The sequence below is a fragment of the Eptesicus fuscus genome, chromosome 21 (assembly GCF_027574615.1).
Source record: "Eptesicus fuscus isolate TK198812 chromosome 21, DD_ASM_mEF_20220401, whole genome shotgun sequence".
NCBI lineage: Eukaryota > Metazoa > Chordata > Mammalia > Chiroptera > Vespertilionidae > Eptesicus > Eptesicus fuscus.
In genome coordinates, this window is record NC_072493.1 from 38,360,909 (window position 1) to 38,382,846 (window position 21,938).

General features: G+C 59.5%; 1 protein-coding gene across 2 annotated transcripts in view; it reads left to right on the plus strand.

Moving 5' to 3' along the window:
- The first annotated feature begins 21,707 nt into the window (after nt 1-21,707).
- Nucleotides 21,708-21,938, plus strand: part of POU2F2 (POU class 2 homeobox 2) — a 33,320-nt gene continuing 33,089 nt past the window's right edge. For both annotated transcript variants that reach the window (XM_054710444.1, XM_054710445.1), the window contains exon 1: nt 21,708-21,726. In XM_054710444.1, coding sequence (XP_054566419.1) covers nt 21,714-21,726 — 13 coding nt within the window. In that variant the 5' untranslated portion in view covers nt 21,708-21,713. The remainder of the gene's footprint in view (nt 21,727-21,938) is intronic.

Genomic DNA, 21,938 nt, shown 5'->3' on the forward strand with positions numbered 1-21,938 from the left:
TCTGATCACACGTCACGTGTGCAGTGTCTCCCACAGCCTCATGGTATTTGTTGAGTGAATAAGTGAACACACAGACACACAAACCACATCCACTCATTTATTCCTTCAGCCAACATCTCCGGAGGTTTCCTGAGGTCCCCTCCGTCTGGTGACGCAGAGAGGCAACCTGTGTGACTTCTGAGGGTCCCCCGGGCTGGAGGGGGGACAGGCTCTGTACTGGCAGGTCTGCGGGGCCCTGGGCAGGGAGGCGTGGGCTGTGACCCGCCGCTGCGGCCTCCCGTTCTTTGGGAGGAGGAGGTCCTAGGGGAGCTCCTGAAGGGTGAGAAGCCGCAGAGTGAGCGGGGCCGCGGAGGCTGGTGCGGTGTGGAGTTCCCGTGGCCGGCATCCACGGCCCGGCCAGGGCTGGGCAGGAGCAGGGCTCTGCCCCCACCTTGAACCGCCCTTCCTTCTGTCCTTCCATCCTTCTTGGGGTCACAGGTGGCTCAGACACAAGCACCAGGGCGCCCACACACAGCGTAAGGGGGCTCTGGAGGGCCCCGGCGGCGGGACCTTAGCTGTGGGTGACAGGCTTCCATTGCTGGGTCTGGTGAGGGGACTGTGCAGGGAGGAGGGACATCTGGGGGGGCCTGCGAGGCAGCACAGGTGTTCTGCAGTCAAGAACCAAGAAGCCAGCAGGTGGGGTCAGGGACTTGCCGGGGACCCGCCCCCCCGCAGGCCGTTAGCCACCCTCAGGATGCTTGGGGCTTGGCTTTGGCTACCAGAATAGGGTGAGTGCTGTTACAGATGTGGCTGGGGGGGGGGGGCAGGCAAGAGCTTCAGCGTGGGGGTGGCTCCTTGGAGGTGGCTGGTGAGCTGTGGCTGTGGGCGGTCCACAGGGCGTGCGGCCGCAGGCACGTCGGCCAGGCGGCAGGCAGCGGTGCTCCTCACCGGGCTCGGGATGCAAGGGCTGTTGCCGTGGAGCTGCTGGGAGGTGACAAGGGATCACCGATTCCTTCGGCTGCCTTTGCCGTCTCTGGGTGGGGGCAGACAGCTGATGCCCACCCACAACCGGGAGTGGGTGCCAGCCACGGGCTGGGGTGTCACAGCGGTGCAGGAGGGAACGGCGGCTCAGGTCTCTTGGCGCTTCGGGGCCTGATGGGTCCCTGAGGTCCGTGCCGGTCCCAGAGTAACTGAAGGAGCCGCGGGCAGGTGCTTGCTGTGACTCCGTGTCGAGGGCACTGGTAGGTGGAGGGCAGGCCACTGACTCTGACCTGTGACCCCAGGCATAATGCACCCACTCTCCCGACCTTGGCCTCGGCCCCGCAGGCTGTCAGGCTCCCTGCCCTGCTGGCCGCCAAGTCTCCGCCTCTGGCTTCCTTCCTCTTCCTTCCTGGGGCTCCGCGGCCCCCTCGTCTCTCCTCCTCTGCTTGGTCTTCATCCGGGTCTTGGCCTCTCCCACGCCCCTCAGCGGCCTCCTGTTCCTCTGAGCTTGGGCCTGTTTCCAGTCTTGCATGTAGGGTGTGTTTAGGTCCAGTCTAGCTTTCTGCCTCCGGAGAGAGCCGCACAGAGACGTGGACCCTGTGGGGGTGGAGGGGCGAGGGAGAAGGAAAACATAGCTCCTGAGGGAAGAGCAAGAAAGGAGTTGCCCCCCATTTCAGAGTGGCTCCCGAGGTTCGTGCATGGCCATCGGCCCTCCTCGTGGGGCACCCGAGAAAAGGGAGTGTAGAAATACAGCCGACAAGAGAGCGGGAGCGAGAGACTCAGGGAGACACAGAGAAATTCCCGGAGAGAAGGGGCAACTGAGCCGCGCAGACAAAGAGACACGGGGGGGGGGGGGGGGGGGGGGCGCGCAGCAAAAAGTCAGCCGGGCAAGCAGAGCCGGGGACCCGGAGACAGTTGGAAGGAAGCAGGGCGCCGTGGGAGTGTGCCAGCGAGGGGCGAGCGCTGGACCGATGAAAGCCACGAGGCTTAGGGTGACCGGGCAACGAGAAAGAGCAGGACAAGGAAGGTGGGCCCATGGGCCAGGAAGGACATGCTGTGCCTGGTGTCGGGGGGCCCCACCCCTCAGCGGGCCACTGTGCTGGGCAGACTCTAAGGAACTTGACCAAGGCTCCTAGCACCTGTCTGTGTGAGGCGGGGGAGGGTCAGGAGTGTGGTAGGAGGGATGCCCTGCTCCCACCCGCCCAGTCTGCTGCTGCCCAAGGCGCCCCCTCAGTCCATCCGGTCCCCTCCCCAGCCCCCACCCACCCCCGGTCCCATCTGACAGGTGCCCAGAGGATGTGGAAAGGGCTTGGGCACCCCTGGCTTCTGGCCTGGGGGTGGGTGGGAGGAAAGCCGTGTGTGTGTGTGTGTGTGTGTGTGTGTGTGTGTGTGTGTGTGAGAGAGAGAGAGAGAGAGAGAGAGAGAGAGAGAGAGAGAGGAGAGAGGTCGCTGTGGACTTGGTCTCCCTCCAGCCCTCTCTTGCTTTGCTATCTGAGACTTTCCTCCTCTGGCTGCGTGTCCTTCAAGGCCCCTCTCACCAGCTGTCTCTCACTTCCCTGTCTCCTCTCCCTGTCTCTCTCTCCCTTTCATCTCTCTGTCTCCACCTCATTCATTCTTCACTCAGTCTTTCAGTTCCTGTCTGTGTATCGCTCCTGTTTTCTCCCTATCTGCCCTCTCCGTGCCTCTCCCCCCTCCCGCCCCCCCTGCTCTGAGCCCGTTCTCCCTGCCTCTGGCCCCCGTTCTCTTTATCTTCGCCGCCGTCTCTGCGTGGCTCCATCACTGGGTTTTTGCTCTGTTGTGTGTGCACTCCCCGGTATCTCTCTCTGTCTCTCCGTCTCTGCTCCTCTGTCTCTCCATCTGGCCCTCTCATTTGTCCTTCCTCTGCTTTTTTCCCTCTGCCTTTGCCTCCTGTATCTGTCTCTTCTCATCGCTTTCATCTTCTGTCTCTCCGTCTCTCTCTCATACTCTCTGCGGGTCTCTACCGCATCCCTCGTCTCTCCGCGTCTCTGGCGTCCATCCCTGCCTCTGTGTGTGTGTCTCTCGCTCCCCCTCCCTTCCCCCCTTTTTTCTGATTCTAACACCCACACTCACATCCTACCTCAGGAGTAATTGCTTTTGTCTGGGTTGGACTGGACTTGTGGTGGGGGGAGGGTGGGGGAGCGGGTGGCGCTGGGGGGGTTGGGAGGGACGGAGGTCGCTTAGTGGAGTTGAGGTGGCGTCTGCCAAAGCAGGGGATGCTGAGGAGCAGAGGTCCCGCCGTGAGGGGCAGGGGGAGGGGCCCTGGGCCCATCCCGGTGGGGGTCTGGGCCTCAGGCCGGGAATGGAGGAGGCGCGAGCAGGCCCCGGCATTCGGATTTGAGGCGAGACAGCAGTAAAATGGGCTGGTCTCAAGTCCTCCCCCAACGCCATCCTGTGCACCGAGTCACCATGACACGCATGGAAACACACCCAGGGCCTCCAGTCCACTCGTGGAGAAACACGGGGCCATCGTCACACACACACACAGAGTCACGTAGACACACAGAAAGCACACGGACCTCTGACACTCATAAAGGGAGGGTCTCTGATTGTGCAGGGACAGCCACACCTACAGCCACCCACCGACACGGCACGGAGCCCGCACACACGGACACACGGGCTCTCACGCCACAGTCCCCAGACACTCACGGAGACGCCCGGTGGGGGTTGGACACACCAACACTCCAATTTCCTGGAACACAGGAACGCACAGCCGCCTCGCTACCTGGGGACAGGGGTCACTGAGGTGCTCCTGGGACAGACAGAGCTCCGTGCACAGCCAGACATTTGGGGACAACCAGAGTGGGGGATCCACTCACGGAGGGGCACCCAGAGCCCCCAGTTCCCCGAGACACACCCACAGGCTGGTGGTCGCAGAGACATGACAGTACGGAGACACGGAGCCGTGCGGAGACACAGAGTCTGGGAGTCCCACAGCCGAGACTCAAAGGCACACGCCACCCAGCACACAGGGCACACGCCACCCAGCACACAGGGCACACGCCACCCAGCACACAGGGCACACGCCACCCAGCACACAGGGCACACGCCACCCAGCACACAGGCACACGCACACCCTGCACATAGGGCACAGCCCAGCCCTTTCCCCTGGAGCCTCCTGTCCTCTCACCCCCACACGTGCAGGCCAGGCTCTGGGGGAGGCCAGGGCGGCTGTGCCCACGGAGCTCCAAGGACGGGGCAGTCAGGGGCTGGTGGGTGGGCAAAGGGCTGCCTGGGGGCGGCCCCACTGTTCCTGGCATTCACTCACCCTAGCTCACTCCGACACCCCGCCAGGCCTGCCCCTGCCCAGGGGCTCAGGACAAGGTCTCTCAGCCCCCAGGTACCCACTGCCCACCCCCAGAGATCTCTCTCTCTCATACCTTCAAAGGACCCCACCTCCCTGAGCTGCTCCCAACTGAGGGGCTCCCTGCTTTGGCCCCGGGGTGGGGGACTGTCCCTCAATTTCTCCCAGCCCCCTTCCCTGCCAGGGTGACCCCCATCCCCATCTATTCCCTGCCCACTCCCATACTCACCCCCTTCCTGGCTGTCCAAGCTCTTCCCTACGCTCTCCCGCTGTAGGGGGTGGTGATGAGGGTGCGCCTTGGCCCCTCAGAGGCATGAGTGAGGGGTACCTGGGGGTGGGGGGCCTGGGTGCGGCTCCGGGAAAGGGAAGCAAGGCAAGCGGAGAGAGAGACGCAGAGGCAGGCAGGCAGCCAGCCGGCTTTATATCCCTGCCGTATTGATCCACCATGTCACAGCCCCGGTCGATAGCCAGCCGAGAAAGAGAAAGAGTGAGGGGAGGGGAGGTTTGGGGGAGGGCAGCGGGACCCCTATAGTCCTTGGCCCATCTGGGCCTTCTTGGCAGGCTGTGGGGGCATACGCCAGCAGGCCCACCCCCCAAAAAAGAGGCCCGTCACTGTACCCTCCCCCTCTTCCTCCTGGCTGCGGCCCTCTCCCTGAGAGCTGCTTTCGTGAACGATTCTCAACACAGATTTGCCCATTTCTTTTTGTTTCTGGCGGTTCTTCATCCATTGTGGGCACAGGTGGGGGCTCAGAGCTGCTCCCTGCCTCGGGTCCCCTCTGCCCCCCACAGTCGGGCCGGGCAGGTGTAAGGCCTTGAGGCAGTGCTGTGTTCAGTCGGGGACAGACATTAGTACGAATCCTCCTCCTTTGCCGTGGGACCATGGGCAAGTGAGCAGACCTCTCTGAACGCCCTCTTCCCGGGCCATCGCTGGCCTGGTGGTCAGGAGGCCCGGCCCCCCTCCGCTGCCTGCCCTTTGCAGCTTGAAGTTCCAGCTGGACGCCGTGCCAGGCCCGTGCCACACACAGAGCACGCTTCAAATTCCTCTCTCCTGTCCCCGGACCCATGTCTGAGACAGGAAACGCAGCTTCCCCTCTCCTCGGCCTCCTGGGCCCTCCCCTGTCCTCCTCCTAAGCTCCCCCGGACCTGGGTGGGGCAGGGAGGAGGGCTCTCTAGGTAGGAAGGGAGGAAGAGGGAGAGGCCCTGGGCCAGGCTGGGAACCCTGGGGCTGTGCTTCCCTCCGCATCCCGGCCCTGGCTGTCTCCCTTCTCTGAGCCTCAGTTTCCCTTCCACCTCCTTCCGACCATGGCCAAGCTCAAAAGTTTTGTGCAGCTCTGGGATCCGCAGGGATTGATGCAGATGGGGGGCAGGGCCATCCGGAAGGTGGGGCCGGGGCCAGAGGGGTGCCTGCTGCCCCTCCCTCAGCGGGGCTTGCCAGGGTCCCAGGTGTTCCCCCAACCCCCAACTCCCCGGGGCTCCGGTTCTTTGTCTGTCCAGATCCTCCGCTCCTCCCAGCCCAGCCTCCCAGAGGTTGAGGAATCACCTTAGCCTTGACCCGAGGGAGGGCAGAGGAGGGGCATGCGGGCCCCACCCCCACCCCCTGCCCTTGGCCATCCCCACCACCCCTCTCCTCCCTGCTTCCTCGAGTACCCGCTGCCCCCCACCCTCCAGCGTCGGGCTGCTGTTCCCTTTGTTAAGAAGGGGGAGGGGAGAGAGCCGAGCAAAGGGGACGTGCCTTGACCCTTGACCTCTCCCCTTCCCTCCTCCCATCTGGGTCCCCAGGGGCTCAGAGCCCCCTTGACGGACAGTTCTGACCATCAGCCAAATGGCTCTGGGAGTGAGCTGGGCCAGGTAGGGGGGAGGGGAGGACGGCCTGGCTAGGGCCCTGAGCCCATCAGAGGGGGGGTGTTTCAGGGGTGTTTCGTGAGCAGCAGGGGGAGATAGGCACCCACGAGGGCAGACCCTGGGGGGAGCCTGATTGCACTGGGGGGTGTGGAGGCGAAGTGGGGCTCTGCTCAGAGCCAGCAGCCCTGGAAGCCCTGTGGGTAGGGGCCTGGTCTGGCAGATGCCCGCCCCCACCCCCACCCCCACCCCCGGCCTGCGGCATTGGGAGTGCAGTGAGTTTTAAAAAAAAATTAAAAGGAAAAAAAATAACAGGAGCAGGAGAAGCTGGGGGAAAAATATATAAGAAAAAATATAATAAGAACTAAGCGGTGGCTGCAGGAGAGAGAAAGGGCAGGAGGCGGGGAGGGGGGCGCAGGGGGGAGGGCGGCTGGGCCCTGGTCGCTGCGGAGGCCCGGCTGCTGGCCTCTTCGCCGAGCCCTCCGCGTCCCCCCTGCCGGCCCCCTCCAGCCCCGATCGATCCAGTTTCTTGGCAATAAAGCATTTTTATTGTCAGCTGCCCTGAATGCCAAATGTGAGCCTGGTCCTGCTCCCCCCTCAAACCGCTTCCTACCACCCCTCCCCCAGCCCTCCTCTACCCCCTCCCCGCCACCCCCACCGCGGAATCAGCATCGTCCATCACCGAGACCCCCTCCTCTTCCTCCCCATCCTGTCAGCCGCAGCCCCTTCCATCCTCAATAATCCACCTAGCCCCCTCCCCAGCTAGGCCGCGGGGTACCCTCCCTGGCCCCCAATCTGCAGGGAGCAGGAAGGCGGGCTCTGGAGGAGTGGTCTTGGGGTGTATAGGGATGGACAGGGGGGTGCTTAGGTGGGTGGGCAGAGGGATGATGGCCACAGGTTGAGGACGGTGTGGGCATTGGCAGCGGGCTGGGGCCTAGAGCAGGTAGGGGACGGCAGGTGGGCCCCTCTGGTCCCGGCCCCGTTCAGTGACAGTCCTCCGGAGCCTGCCTTCCCCCTTCCACACGGGACTTGGGCCCCTGCCTCGGGGAGGCGGCTTGGGGCCGGGGAGGAGACAGGCTGGGGTTGGACACCTTTTCCACTTGTCCACCCCTTTCAGTCTGGCCGGAGACAGATGCAAACTTCAGGACTGCTGCTGGAGGAGGGGGTGTTAGAACCGTCTACCCCCTGCCCCCCTCCTAAGCTCCCCCGGACCTGGGTAGGGCAGGGAGGATGGCTCTCTAGGTAGGAAGGGAGGAAGAGGGAGAGGCCCTGGGCCAGGCTGGGAACCCTGGGGCTGTTGGGAAGCAATTTACAGAGGCCCTGGTGCCCCACCTGGATTGCTCTTCCTCCCCCTCTTCCCTCTTTGTCTCTCCGATTTTCCCCGTCTCCTTCTGTCTGTCTCTCTGGGTGACTGGACTCTCTCCTTTATTGCTGCCTCCCCCTTCAGGGATTGAAGAACCCCACGCTCTTCTCGGCTCTCCCGGATGGTTCCCGGCCATTCTTTCCTTACACCCCTCTTTCTCTGCTCTGCTACATGCGTCCCCCTCTGGCCTCTCCTACCTGCCTGCCCCCCGCGCCTCGGTCTCATTGCACGGCTCTCTCGGCCTAGCCCCACCTGCAGCTGTGAAGATTAACAGAGGCCCAGGGGCTGGCAATGTCAGCGGAAAGGACAGAGACAAGGCCTCCAGCCCCTCTCCTCTCTCCTCAGCGTGCGGAGGAGGTAGAGCTCATCCACACCTCAGAGACGGAGCTGGCGAGCTGGAGCCGGAGCCCACGTGCTGCCGCAGGTGTGCCGTGTGGCTTTGCTCCACTCACTTGCCTGCCCTGAACCTCCGTTTTCCCCGGAAAAATGAGCTGCTCCGACGGCCTTCGTGGCCTCTCGGGTGGGAAACCTGTGCCTTGCAGGGACCCCGTGCTCTCAGGCTCCAGGGGAGAGTGGGTGGCAGGGCCCTCCTGCTGGGGAGCATGGTCACCCCTCCATCCAGGCACCCCTACGACCGTGACAGCTCAAGGCTGCAGGCCTGCCCTCTCACCTTCTCCCAGCGGCTTGGGATGGTGATGCTGGAGGAGCCTCGGATGCCAGGTTGTCCCCTGGAGCTGGGCCTGGGAGTAACCGGAGGAGGGCCGTGCTTCCGGGCAGGGGTGGGGACACATCCCTCTGTCAGCGTCGGCGCAGGCGCAGCGCTGGCATTCCCTGCGCAGTCCTCACAGCCCCCTGGGTGTGGAAGGCGGGTAAGCAGCTCTGTGTCTGATCCCTCTGGCACGTGGGAAGAAGCCATTTGTGTTAAAAAGGTGGTGTGTGTGCCCCGGCCGGTGTGGCTCAGCTGGTTGGAGCATCATCCTGTATAATGCAAGGTGGCGGGTTCGATCCCCGGTGGGGGCGTGTGTGTGGGAGGCAACCGATCGATGTTTCTCTCTCTCTTCCTCTCTCTAAAAATCAATTTTTTTTTAAGTTGTAAAAAACACAAAACCACCCAAGGGTGATGTACACACACATGCATACCTACCCACATGTCATGTGCTTGCTTGTGCCTAAAACAGTCCTTACCTTTCACCATTAGGGGTTTTTATGGGCTACCTTCAGATAAGAGTTTTGCAATTAGTAAAGGGTCTTCCTAACGGGAGAGAGAAAAATCCCTTTGGGCCTTGTGCTGGGGCAAGACCGGAGCGGGGTCGGGGGAGCCTGGGATGGAGACGAGGTTGGCAGGTGGTCGAGGTGTATGGGGGTCTGGCTGAGGCCCAGGAAAGCTGGAAGGAGGTGAGGGGTCTGAGGGTGGAGGGTGGAGAGCGGGGGCGGGAGGTCAGCTTCCCACTTCGTGGCTTGAGAAGCAGACACAGGCTCGGGTCCCTTTCCATCTGGCTCCAGACGCCGCTCCTTTGAGAGGTCCTCTCTGATGGACCCCCTCTTCCCTGGCCTCCTATCGTCCCCCAAACCTGCCCCTTTGCTCGTTCTGTTTTCTTGCTGGGAGGGTAACAATCCTAACGGTTGCTCATGGACTTTGTACTGCCTGCTAAGCACTCGATCTGCGGGCTCTTGCTGGATCCCCCCGGCACCCTAGGTGGCAGGCATGATCATTACCCCCTTTGCAGATGGGGACACTGAGGCTCAGGGAAGGGAAGTGGCTTGCCCGAGGTCACCTGCCAGGGAGTGGCGGAGCCACGACTGCCATTCAGGCCCGAGTGACGCTGGTTGGCCCTCTTCGTTGGTCCAGCCATAAATGTTTGTCAAGGGCTCAGTGGATAGAGCGTCGACCTGCAGACTGAAGGGTCCTGGGTTCGATTCTAGTCAAGGACATGTGCCTGGGTTGCAGGCTCGATCCCCGTCTAGGTTGGGGCATGTGCGGAAGGCAACCAATCGATGTGTCTCTCTCACATCGATGTTTCTCTCTCTCTGTCTCACCCCCTCCCTTTCACTCTCTCTCTAAAAAACAAACAAACTAAAACAATGGGAAAACATCCTCGGGTGAGCATTAAAAAAAAAAAAAAAGAGCTCGCCGCTAGGAGTCAGGTTCTTCTTGGAGGGACGTGGGGACCCTGATTGCCTGGGTGGGGGTTCAGTCCCATCTCCGCCACCGACGTGCTGTGACACTGTGGGCAGCCTCAGTTTGTTCCTCTTCGAGCCTCAGTTTCCTTCTCCGGGTCATAGCCACCATCTTGCAGGCGTCTGGGAACGAGGAAATGTAAACTGTCCAACAGATGAGATTATGTGACAAATGGCCTTGCCCTTCTCTCCTGCTCTTTCTCTGGATCTTGCCCGACCTCTAACTTCCAGCTCTTTTGAGCTTTTACATTTAAAGACCATCCCCCTCGCCCCCGCCCCCAACCACTGTCCATAGTCATTGTCTGCTTGGATCCTCACCACTACCCTGTAAGGGAGGAATTATTTTCTTGGTTTTACAGAAGTGGAAACTGAGGCTCAGAAGACGCCAGTCCTCTGCCCCGGCGGCTTGTCTCCATCAAGGACTCCCTTAGCTGACACGCTCCACATGTCTGCTGAGCACCTGCCACGGGCCGGGCCTGTGTTGGGCGCTGGAGATAAGCAGGGAACAAAATGGGCACGGCCGACTTTCATGGGGCGGAAAAACTAAAGGGGGTGCGGCTCTTTACGTGTAAACATCAGTTAAATGCAAAATCGGAAATCGTGATAAATTCCCCTAAAACAGAGACAAGACTAGGGAACCAACAGAGGGAGGGTGAGGGATTGAAACTGAACTTGGAAAGGTGAGCAGGATTTGACCAGGTAAAGGATGCTCTCGGCGGAGGGAAGGGCACGTGCAAAGGGCCTGGGGTTGGACAGAGCTTGGTTCGGAGGCCAGGGACGCCTCTGGGAGGCAGAGACCTGGGTGGTATCTGTTTGGTGTTCTTCACCCAAACTTCAAGGTGACAGGTGTGTTTGGCGTGAGAAGTGCATTGCCAGGCAGAGGTCCTGCACGGAGGGGAGAGAGAGACGCCTTTGCACAGGAGGCTCGTGTAGGAGGGCGCTGAGCAAGGCGGTGCAGGGGCGAGTGGGTTCCCTCAGAGCTGCCCTCGCTCTGTAAGCTTGGAGTCTTTCCCGGGGTCTCGGGACACTGCTCAGCGTGCATCCCAGCACGGCTGCGGCCCAAGGCAGGTGACCAGCGTGAGACTCTCAGGGAACGGCTCATGTTGGCAGGAGGCCACAACTGGGACAGGGATGGGAGACAATGTGGGTGTCTCAGATGGCCAGCCCAGGTCCGAGTGCCGTGTTTCCTGTGGAGCCAAAGGGAAGAGGCGGCAGGGATCTGGGGCAGAGGCAGAGTACACGCATGGCTACATGGAGTTTGGAAGCCAACCGCCTGGATGCTAATCCTGTTTCCAACTGTGTGACGCCAGGCAAATGGTTCACCTTTGCCGAGCGTTCAGTTTCTTCGTCTGTAAAATGGGCACGCTGGCGATGGTTCTGTTCTGCAGTGCAGAGAGGCGTCAGTGAGGAAAGGCGTGGAAAGTATTTCTAACCAATAGGTTCAGGGCTCCTCCTCGCATTGTCTAAAGCCGAACTCTTGATCCTTTGTCCCTGGACTTCTCCAGGAGCTTGTCCCCACCTCAGTAAACGCACGTCACACCAAAAACATGCCCATTTCCCTTCATCCTTCACTCTCCTTCAAGTGCCCAGAGCTCAGAGATCCCTCTCATGATGGCAGGAACTATGTCTCATAAGCTCCTCTGAGTAAAGGCCTGTGGAGCATCTCCGGCATGCAGGTCCCTCTGCGGATACTGCTCAGAGACCGCACGGTTCCAGGAGAGGCGCAGAGAGGTTGAGTGGCTTGCTTAAAATCACACAGCGAAGACTTGGCAGGCTCGATAGAATTCTAACTTTTGAGGCTCGCGGTGTGCTGAGAATGAAGGAACACCAAATGGAATTACAGACTTTCACTCTTAGCCATGACAACAAAGTGCCACACCAGCGGAAACTTAGGAGGCCATTTCAGGACTATTTTAAATAAGACAAAGTTTGTAGTGTGCTACAGGTGATGCGGTCTGGGAGTGGCACCCGATTGCAGTCTAAGTGCGCGTCTCATTTAGTGAAGCCCTTCAGGAATGTGGGGCCTGGGCCAGGTGACACCCTGCCCACACCTCCGGCCCTGCAGCTGGGACCTAACCACTTAGCAGGTGACGCTCAGTGGATGCCTTTTCCACCGTCCTCGGACGCTCACGTAGAAACGCAGAAGGCCCAGGACCTCGTGGGCCTTTGAGGGGAGAAACATGTGTAGGTTCCGTGCAACTCAGGCAGCAGGCCTGGTGGTGAGGAGAGTCCGGCTCTGGAGTGGACCTGCCTGCTCTGACCCACCTCAGGGTGCTCCTCTGAGAAGGGGGATAACAACAGCGCCTGCTTTATTGGATAATTGGGAAGATGCCAAGAGACAATGCAAGGAAAGCACGGAGCACATGCCTGCACTGAGCAGGCCCGGGAGCTGCTCTCGTCTCTCAGTATATAGTCAATGGTCAATGGGCAGGGAGCAGAGTGGTTTGAGAACTCCTCAAGGGCATGGCCAAGGCTGACACGCCCTGTGTCCCTGGGTCTCGCCACAGGGACTGGCGTAGTGGGCCTTCTGTGAAGGTGTAGAACAGAATCCTATTGAGGAGGCTTTAGCCGGGCCGAGCAGGGGGTGGCAGCCCTGGGGAGGGCAGGGGAGCTGAGCAGAGGGCCTGGCCTTTGATTTCTTCTCCACCCCATCCACCCCCGGGGAGGCCAGGTGGGCGCTCCCAGTAGCTACCTTGGCATGGCGTGGAGGTCACTGTCCCTTGGCTTCTTCTTTAGCAAACACATCCTGAGTGCCCCCATGTGCAGGTGCTGGGGATACCGCAGCGAACAAGTCAGACACGAGCCAGCATGACCATTGTCACAGTTCCAGTCTGAGTGCTGCGTGGGTTCACGTGAGCACATGGTGAAAAACAAATAAAACAAATAAGCAAATAAGTGACCGGAAGAGGGCTCTGCCCAGCCCACTGATGGGAGTATGTCGTGAGCTAAGGCTTATGATTAGTGCGGTTCTGTGCACCTGAGGCCCTTTGAAAGAGGAGGCGAAAACCCAACAGGGCAGACAAGCTCCTTGTCCCCCCGGCATGAACATTCAAGTGGAAACTTGAATGGAGACAGTGAGCAGTGCTGGGGGGAAATGCAGCATGGGAAAGGACAGAGCGAGGAGGGGAGTGGAGGCTACGCAGGTGGTGTGATCAAACAGACTCCTCAGGCCCTAGCCGGTTTGGCTCAGTGGATAGAGCGTCGGCCTGCAGACTGAAGAGTCCCAGGTTCGATTCCGGCCCAGGGCACATGCCTGGGTTGCGGGCTTGATCCCTAATAGGGGGCGTGCAGGAGGCAGCCAATCAATGAATGATTCTCTCTCATCATTGATGTTTCTATATCTCTCTCCTTTTCCCTTCCTCTCTGAAATCAATAAAAGTATATTTTAAAAAAAAAAGACTTCTCTGTGGAGAGGACAAGTAAGTGTGACCCTGGAATAAGTGAGGGAACACACCACGGGACCTCTGGGGAAAGATGGGAGGGAGGAGAGAACGAAAGCAGAGGTCCTGAGGCATGTTGAAGCTTGGGCTTGGGTTGCAGGAACTGAAGCCAGCCTGGAGGAAGTGCGCGAGGAAGCGATAGGTGGTGACCTCTCAGAGGCGGACAGAGGCCAGGCCACAGGCGGGGTCTCCGGGTAGGGCTGGGTTAAGTCTTGAAGCTAGCTGAGTACCTTGGACAGCGGCCTGGGTCCCGGGAGCATTTGTAGCCATGAGTTCACCCTACCCAATCTGGGCTTCTACTAAGGTCTGCTTCTTGGCAGCGAATTGGGGGTGTGTGGGGAGCAGATGATATGGCAACAAGTATGAATTGATCCCGCCCACAGGAAGCGCAATAATGTGGATGAGTCATAAATGTACAGTTTAATCAGTCTTTATCCAGCGAACATTCGTGTGCTCACTACTTAGGTCGGGATGGAGGAGGCAGCCAGTGTCCAGGAGCCCCCATCCTGGGTGTCCCCTTCCCAAACACATCCCTGCCCCCCTCCCCTCTGGAAGCGCCACGGCCCTCACTTTGGGGTAATCATTTCTTTGCTTTCCTTGTGTTAGCCACCTGTGTATCATTTAATATATTCTAATTTCAATTAAAAATGAATACAATCTCATGATTAAAACCAAAATGATAACAGAGGTTAAAATCCCCCTTCGAGTCTCCTCTGCATTCCCAGTCCTGGCCCCTCAACCACCCAAAGACAATGTGTAGTGTTTGTGTGTGTGTGTGTTACATAAATGCTATTAAGTTGTATAAATTACTCTACAACTTGCCTTTTCACTCAGTAGGTCTTACAAAATTTTCCATGTCTATATCCATAGGTCTGTCTCATTCTCTTTTATGACCACACACTGACTGTGAATATATTTACTTAGCCATTGTTCTGTTGTGGCATCTAAATGGTTTGATTTCTCTCTACTTCGAATCTTGATATGGTGAACACTTTGTGAACTCTTTTGAATTCCTTGTGCATGGTGGCAAGTATTATATTTAACATTAATGAGGTTTCTGTCAGCCCATGTTACTACCCGGGTTTCACCAGAAGAGGTGCCTGAGGCTCAGAGAGGTGAAGTCACTTGCCCAGGGTCACACAGCAAGGGAATGGAGGAACCAGTTTCCAAATTCTCATCTGTCTGGCTCCCAAGCCAGTGCTTATGTACACCTGTACAGGTACATACAGTCTGTGGGACAGATGTCCTCATTCAACAAACATTCCTGGAGGCCATCAGACCCTGCCCTGCCCCCAGGCCTTGCCCCGTGGGGACAGACTCATTGAGAAGTAATTACAATGCCGTAGGATTAGTACTAAAGCCCAGGATGCTTGCCTGGAGCTGTGGGAAGACTGGGGTCATTACTATTAATTGGCCTGGGGCAAAGTCAGCGAGAGCTTCCAGAGGGGATATTGGAGCAGGGTCTGCAGAGGTGGGCAGAAGTTGGGTGACAAAGGAAGCACAAAGGACAGGCAGGTAAGGGAACCCGAGCTGAACAGAGGAAGAAGTGAGCTCGGAGGGCAACATGGGGAAAGAGGTTGGCGGGGGGGCCCATATCCACTTGAGCTTGGAGAGCTAGCCTTCTTCCTGTGAGCCACAGGAACCGAGAGGGGTTCACTCCTTCAGCAAACAGGGTTCGAGCACCCGCTACGTGCCAGGCCGTGTTTTTAGGTGCTGGGGATACCGCCGTGAACAAGATGGAAGAGGACACCTGCTCTCAGCGTGCTTACACTTTGGAGGGGGAAACAGGCCGTAAAGCACGCTGACAGTCACTGAGTTCCAGAGATTGTCTTGAAGAAAACAAAACTGCGTGAGGAAGTGGAGAGGGATGAAGGGAGGGCCTCTTGAGGAGGTGGCCTTTGAGCTGAGGCCGTAAGGATCAGAAGAATGGGAGGAGATGGGAGACAGAATTCTAGGGGAGAGGTCAGTAAGGTCAGAGGCCCCAGGGTCGGGGCACACGTGTGTGTCTGACATGTGGTGCTTCTCGCAAGGTCCTGCAGGGCCTGAAGGCCATGGTGAGGGGGTTGGGCTTGTCCTAGAGGCCGCAGCAAGTTGCTGGAGGTCTTCTGGACCGAGGACAAGGGCCCGTGCATTTCAGCCTCCGGATAGCTCCCTGTGCGGAGGACACGGCTGTGGCCTTGAGCCTGAGTTCAGTGCTGGGTGAGTGGGAAGTCTGGGCTGAAATGGAGTGTGCAGCATGGGGGCAGGAGGGGGCTTCTGGACTCAGGTCAGAGCCTCGTCAGGGGAGGGCTCAGGGTGCCAGTGGGTGCGTGGTGAGGGATGCCAAGGACCCCGTTTTTGGAGGAGCTACCGTCTGAGACATACAAATCAAGATGAGGAGCCAGAAGCTCAGCACGGCAGTTAGCCTGTGCCTGCAGGCTTTGGCGTGAGAGACTCTCGGTCCACGCCAGCCTAGCTGTGTGACCATGGGCCTCCGTTTCCTCATCTCTAAAATGGGGGTCGTACAAGTCCCTCATAAAAGCTGAGGAGTCGGTGGAACCCTGAGTACACTCAGCCAGGCCGTCTTTAGACTAAGCCCATAATTCTGTATTCCTCCTCCAGCTAGTGGATTCATCAATCCATCTTGCCTGCTCTTGTTTCTTTCAAGCCGCAGAATGTTAGAGCTGGAAGAAGTCTTAGTGTGCCCCTCCAGCTCCACCTCCCGCTTACGGGTGGGAAAACGGAGGCCCAGAGAGCACAGGGAGCTGGCCCTCGGTCACCAGAGGGTCAGCTTCAGAATGGGGACCTGGTTGGTCTCCAGGCTTTTATCTTCTTTGAGCCGTATCACAATGCTTCTCGGTTTCTTCTCACTCCAGGTGGGTTTGGGAAATTGGTGGTGGTGGTGGGGATGCCACACAAGTGTTTGTGTCCCTGTGCTTACCGAGCACCTGCCGGCTTCCTGGCGCACAGACCTTGCTGATTCCGAGATACCTCTTCCTGATCTCTTTCTTGGCACGGACACAAGTCTCTTCCCCAACCCGGTCCCCTTCCCACGGTCCATCGGTGATGGCCTCAGGCCCACCCAGCCCCCCCTGCACAGCCACCCATGTGCAGGCTCACTGGAGTCCTGCAGACTCTCACTAGGATTCGCAGCCTCCTTTGCATCCGAAGGCCCCTTCCTCCCCTGATGTCTGAGCCATTGTTCCAGCCTCCCCTCTGGCCATCTTGCCTGCAGATTCCCCCACCAGCCTGTCCTCACACCAGCCCCCCACGGATCTTCCGTACACAGACTCTCCCTGCTTAAAAGCCTTCCACCTACAACATCACATCTAACCTCAAGGCACACAGGGTGTCCTGCTGGGAACTTTCTCATCTGAGCTTAATTCCCCCTCCCCTCATCTTTCTATGGCAGGAAAGGCACTTCTGCGTCCTGGCCCTCATTTTTCACTTGTCCCCCACCCCCGCCTTCAGCCAGTCACCAATCCTGTTGCATCTACTCTCAAAATTGCTTCTGGAGACACCTGCTCCTTTTCTACCTAACCCCACCCCTCCCCCCTGCCACCACCCTGTTCCCAGCTATCATCAGCTCTCATGTGGACCCCATCCATTTCTTCATGGCCGACCTCCATGCTCTGGCCCCTCCAGACTAGCCTCCCAAGTAGCCGGAATCGTCCATGAAATGTGCACAGAACTACATCACTCGTTGGCTTAAAACCATCTCAGTGGTATCCCACTGAACTTACAGTGAAGTCCAAAATGCTTACTTGACCCTACAAGGCACTGTGGTCTGTCCCACCTTCCTTTCCATTTCATATCCCACATCCTCCTTGTTCACTCTGGTCCAGCCATTTTCCTATTGAAACTAGAGGCCTGGTGCATGACATTCATGCACTGGGGGAGGGGGGTCCCTCAGGCCAGCCTGCACCCTCTCACAGTCTGAGACCCCTTGGGGGATGTCCGCTGCATGGGGAGCAGGTCTAAGCTGGCAGGCAGACATCCCCTGTGGGGTCCTTAGCGGGGTCCTTAGTGCTGCCAACTGTCAGCCTGGCTTCTGGCTGAGCAGCGCTCCCCCTGTGGGAGTGCACTGACCACCAGGGGGCAGCTCCTGCATTGAGCGTCTGCCCCCCCCCCCCCCCTGGTGGTCAGTGTGTGTCATAGCGACCAGTCGTTCCAGCGTTTGGTCAATTTGCATATTAGGCTTTTATTATATAGGAGGATTGCTATGTTGCTTGCTGCCTCAGGGCCATCACCTCCTCTGTTCCTATGGCCTGCACACTCTTCCCTGCACTCTTTGTCTTATGAGTGGTCCAACTGCTGAGTAAGTGTACCCTCCATCTTACATCTATTCTTGAAAGCACTTTTCCCAACTTGAAATTGCATATTTATTTGATAACGTTTTTAAATTGCCCTCCCCTCAAAAGACTGTAAGCCACGTGGGGAAGAGAAAACATCTTTGCTTTGCTTTTTCAAAAAAAAAATAAAAATCAGCTTTACTGAGGTATAACTGATTGTTTTGCTTTTAACCACTGCATTCTCTGAGCTTAGCAATGGCCTGGCACATAATAGCGTTTGTTGGATACTTACTGACTCAGTGATGGAATATCAAGGTATTTCATCAACTCCAGTCTTCCCCTCAGACCATGAGCTCCTGAGGCAGGTTCAAGCTCATCTCTGGGTCCTCAGCCTCCAGCCCATGGCTTGTCACTAAGAGGCACGTAGGGAATGTTTGAACGGAAGGAAATGGGGAATTGATGGGTTCCTTCAACAGAAGGAGTCCAATGCATTGCTGAGTATAAAAAATAGACTCTAAGGGCAGTGGGGGGGTTGGGCTGTGGGCTGTGAGGAGGTTCCAGTGTCCCTGAGTGGGCAGGGAATGGCTTTCTGCTGTCCACCAGAGGATGGAGAGCATTTCAAAGCTCTATGGAGGCCCATGGTGGAGTAGAGAAAGAGGAAGCTGTGAGGACAGGTCTGCCTTGAATCCTGCTCCACCACTCGCATGCTGTGTGGCATGCGGCAAGTGACTTGACCTTTCTGAGCTCCAATTCATCAGTAGAAAGGGGATGATCACAGACCTTGCCTCCTGAGATTGTCGTGAAGATTAGAAATAATGTATTGGCTCCATTAGCACGGACTAGACAGTGATGCCGCTGCTGAAATATTTTAAGTCCCCGGATGCTGGGTGCTCCTAAGCAGAACATGGGGCGGATACAGCTTGACCTTGCCTTGCCTTAGGACCACTGGAGAGGCAGGTGTATAAGCAGGAAATGAAGGCTCCAGCCCAGCAGCCAGCAGGGTGGGGAAGAGGTGGGCAAGCAGTGCCCAGGGCGGGCCAGGCTGGCTTTGGTTTGAAAGTATTGGAGGCCCATTGGAGGATGGCATGGCCATGTAGCAGGACCAGCCAGGCGTCCCTTTGTCTGTGTGTCTGTCTGCCATCCTCATCCTGTTTTCCCATGTGTTTATGTCCCTAAACCAGCTCCCCGCCACCGCCCCCCCGCCGCCCCGCCCAAAGGCTGCCCTGGCCTAGGCTTCGCTGAAGGCCAGTGTGCAGAGATGCTAAGGGAGGTTGTTGTCAATGAATCTCAGGCCCAAGTTGTCTTCTGGCTCAGCCATCCACTCAGTGTGGCCTAAAACCCGGTCTCCCTGCCTGCTGCTAAGCTGGGGGTCTGCGAGGCCTCTGAGCTCCCACATGCGATAGGCCTACAGGTTAGGCAGCAGTTACCCGTTAAGACCCCTTGGGTCCCCATGCAGCACGGCCGCGGGGACACAGCCAGGGGCTCAGTGGAGATGCCGCCAGACACAGCAGCATCTAGAAAGAGGCTGGGGAACGGAGCTGCAGACAGGGTCCCCAGGGGCAGCCGAGAGGAAGAGGCCGTGGCTGGGGGCCCCGAGGGGTGAAGAATCCTGCTCTGCTGTCCCCGGTGGGCTGACTGCTCCCCCCACCGCTCCCCGCCAGGCCCCTGGGGGACCTCGCTCTAATAATGTATTTGATCGACTCGCCGGCCGCGTACAAGCGATTATTGTCTTGTCGGGAGTCAAACGTATCGATCCGGTGAGAAATATGAGCGGAGCAATGGGGCCCGCGTGTCAGTTACCAGCCCCGCTGGCCCTGGGGAGCCCCCTGCGTCTCCTTTAATTACCGCTCAGCCCTGAGCCCAGCCTGGCCTCCCTGCGCCGCCTCCTGCCCAGGCTCCCTGCACCCCCCCGGGCCCCCTGCTGCTCCCCAGCTCCCGTGCCCTACCTGTCTTGCTCAACATAGCTAGAGGCCTCTCTTCCAGCTGGGTGGCCGCCATCCCCTGCGTGGCCACCTCATTCCTGGCTGCCAGGCCTGCCCACCAGAGTGCCCCAAGCTCTGCTCCTCTGTCCTCCTTCAGGCAGGGGGCCTCTCACGCCCCTTCTCCTTCAAGGTTCCCTGACTCCTCAGGGACTCGATTCTGGTCTGCCTGAGGCCATGATAGCGGAGCCAACACAGGAGGCAAGCGGGGTGGGGCGCCTTCATCCCCCGGCTTTCCCGGCTCCCCCCTCCCCCCCCCCCCCCAGGCTCCTTACTCAGCTGCAGGCCTGGGAGGGCAGCTCGGAAAGGAGCGAAGCTTCTCTCTGCTCACCAGAAAGGGCTGCACCGGGTCATGTCTGAAACCACGCTCCGCACACAGGCGATAGTGACTATGTCCGGGGTGGAGCATCGGGGTGGCTTGTGGGGTTTGGGTCTCCCATAGTGTCCTTATGACCCTCATTTCCAAATCCCCCAAAACAGAAATCCTAAATCAAAACAGAGCGTACTGGGCAAATGGGCTTTAAGACAAGGTTCCAGTACCCCACTGCCACCAGACGGCTGTCCGGAAGACCCTCATGTATAGAAATTCTGTATGAGAGAGAGATGGAAAGAGAGAAAGGGAGAGGGGGAGAGAGAGGGAGGGGGGGGGAGAGACAGGGAGAGAGAGACCAGGAGGCGGCATGTATGAGTTGGAGCTGAGTAGATGCTGGGTGGTGTGGATTTCCTCAGGGAAATGGCCTTTGCAGTACAGGGCTTCGTGGAGTGTGGACGGCTGCTGGGACTGTCCCTCTGTATGCAGAGGGTCACGGGCTGTCTGGGTGCACAGGGCCCATGCAGACGGAAGGGCACCTGTGAAGATCTGCCCGTGTGTTGTAGCCTGCGTGCGTGTGCATGGGTGTGAGTGAGGGCACACACGGCCAGAAGCATGCCTGGGCACACATGTGTAGACGTGCCCTTGTGCCATGTGTCAGCGTGAGGGAGCAGAGGGGTGTCTGAACAGGCGAGTGGGCAGGGAGGGTTGGTGTTGGAGCCGCTGCCCAGTGTTCCTGTGTGTCTGCGTGTGCACACGTATGTGTGAGGTGCTGGGGTCCGTGTGTAGAAATACTTGAATGTATGTGAGGGGGGTGGAGGACGGTGAGTCCAGGCGTCACGGTGCGCACGTGTGTTTTGGGGGTTCCCCAGCTTGGGCTAGCATAGTGAGTACGGCAGGGCCCGGGAGGGCTGGTGGGCTGTTTGGAGGAGCCAAGCAGCCCCGCGGCCTCGGACCTGGCACCGGGGTAGGGGTAAGGGGAGGCGAGGGGGGGGGCCGGAGGAGAAGAGGGCCGCGCCTTTGTCTGAGCCGCCGTGCACCCGGGAGTCCTACGCCTTTGTGTGACCCTCGCAGGTGTGCGCGCAGGGGCGAAGGCGGGGTGGGCGGGGAGGGGAGCGGAGGGAGGGGCTCCCTTCCCCGCAGCCGGCCCCGCCCTCCCGCCCATTGGCTGGGCGCTGCCGCCCTCTGGCGGGCGCGGAGGGCAGCCGGCCCGGAGCATCGCGGCGCGAGGGGCCAGCCGGCAGCCGGGGGACCGGCGCTCCCCTCCGCCCGAGCAGCCTCAGGCGCCCGTGTTTGCCCCCGGCACACTTCCTGCTGCTCCAGGGCAAGGCCCGGCCGGCGCCTTCACTGCCACCGCCCACGGGCGCCGCTTCCTCTCCGTGGAGGCCCCGGGCGCCGCACCTGCCGGCAGGTGTAAGGCAGCCCTCCCCCCCCTCCTCCCGCCCCCTGCACACAGCCTGCTGGAAACCCACCGCGAACGCCTCCTCCGGCCGCGCTTTTCGGCTCTGCGCTCCTGTGAAGCCACCCCAGCTCCCTGGTCCTCAGTCTTCTCTTCTGTAAAAGGGGCACATAGTGATTGCGCAAGAGATGACACTTGTCAAGCGGGAACTGCAGGGCCTGGCTTTGGGAAAGCCTTCTCCCCCTGCCCCCCCCCCCACCCCAATAAAACTTCTAGCCCTTTTTTTTAATGTTGTTGTCACGGGCCCACCTTCTCTCCCAGGCCCACACGCCCTATTCCAGATTCGCCCTGGAGGCGGCACGGGGCTGGGGCGCGGCGGCAGGCACCTCCTAGGGGCACCGCTGTGGAGCCAGCTCTCCCAGCCCGCCCCACGCCGCCCCACGACCCCCACTTCCCCTGCATACTTGATCTGGGGTCACTGCCTGCAGGGGTGGGCCTTCCCGCCGGGGTATTTTCCCTTCCGAAGGGGGCGGACCCTGCGGTTTCCTCCCAGGGTGACTTCCGGCAGAGAGGACTTGGCCCCCAGAGAGGGCGGGAGGTGACACAGTTGTTCCCCCAGCCCCGCGGGGCGGGCAGCACGGTTCACTCCAGCATGGGGGCTCCAGGTAAGGGCCCGCGCCCGCCCGGCGCAGAGTGACGGGCGGCTCCGCAGGCTTGGGCCTGCCCTGCCCTTCCTCCCTGGCTGTCTGCTTTCACTCTGGACCTCAGCAGCTTCCCCTTCCCACCCTGGTCCCCCCTGCAGCTTCCTTGGCTTCTCCCCTTCCGCAGCAGGCACCTGGGGGCTTCCGACCTCTCCTCCCCATCTCGGCCGCCCTGC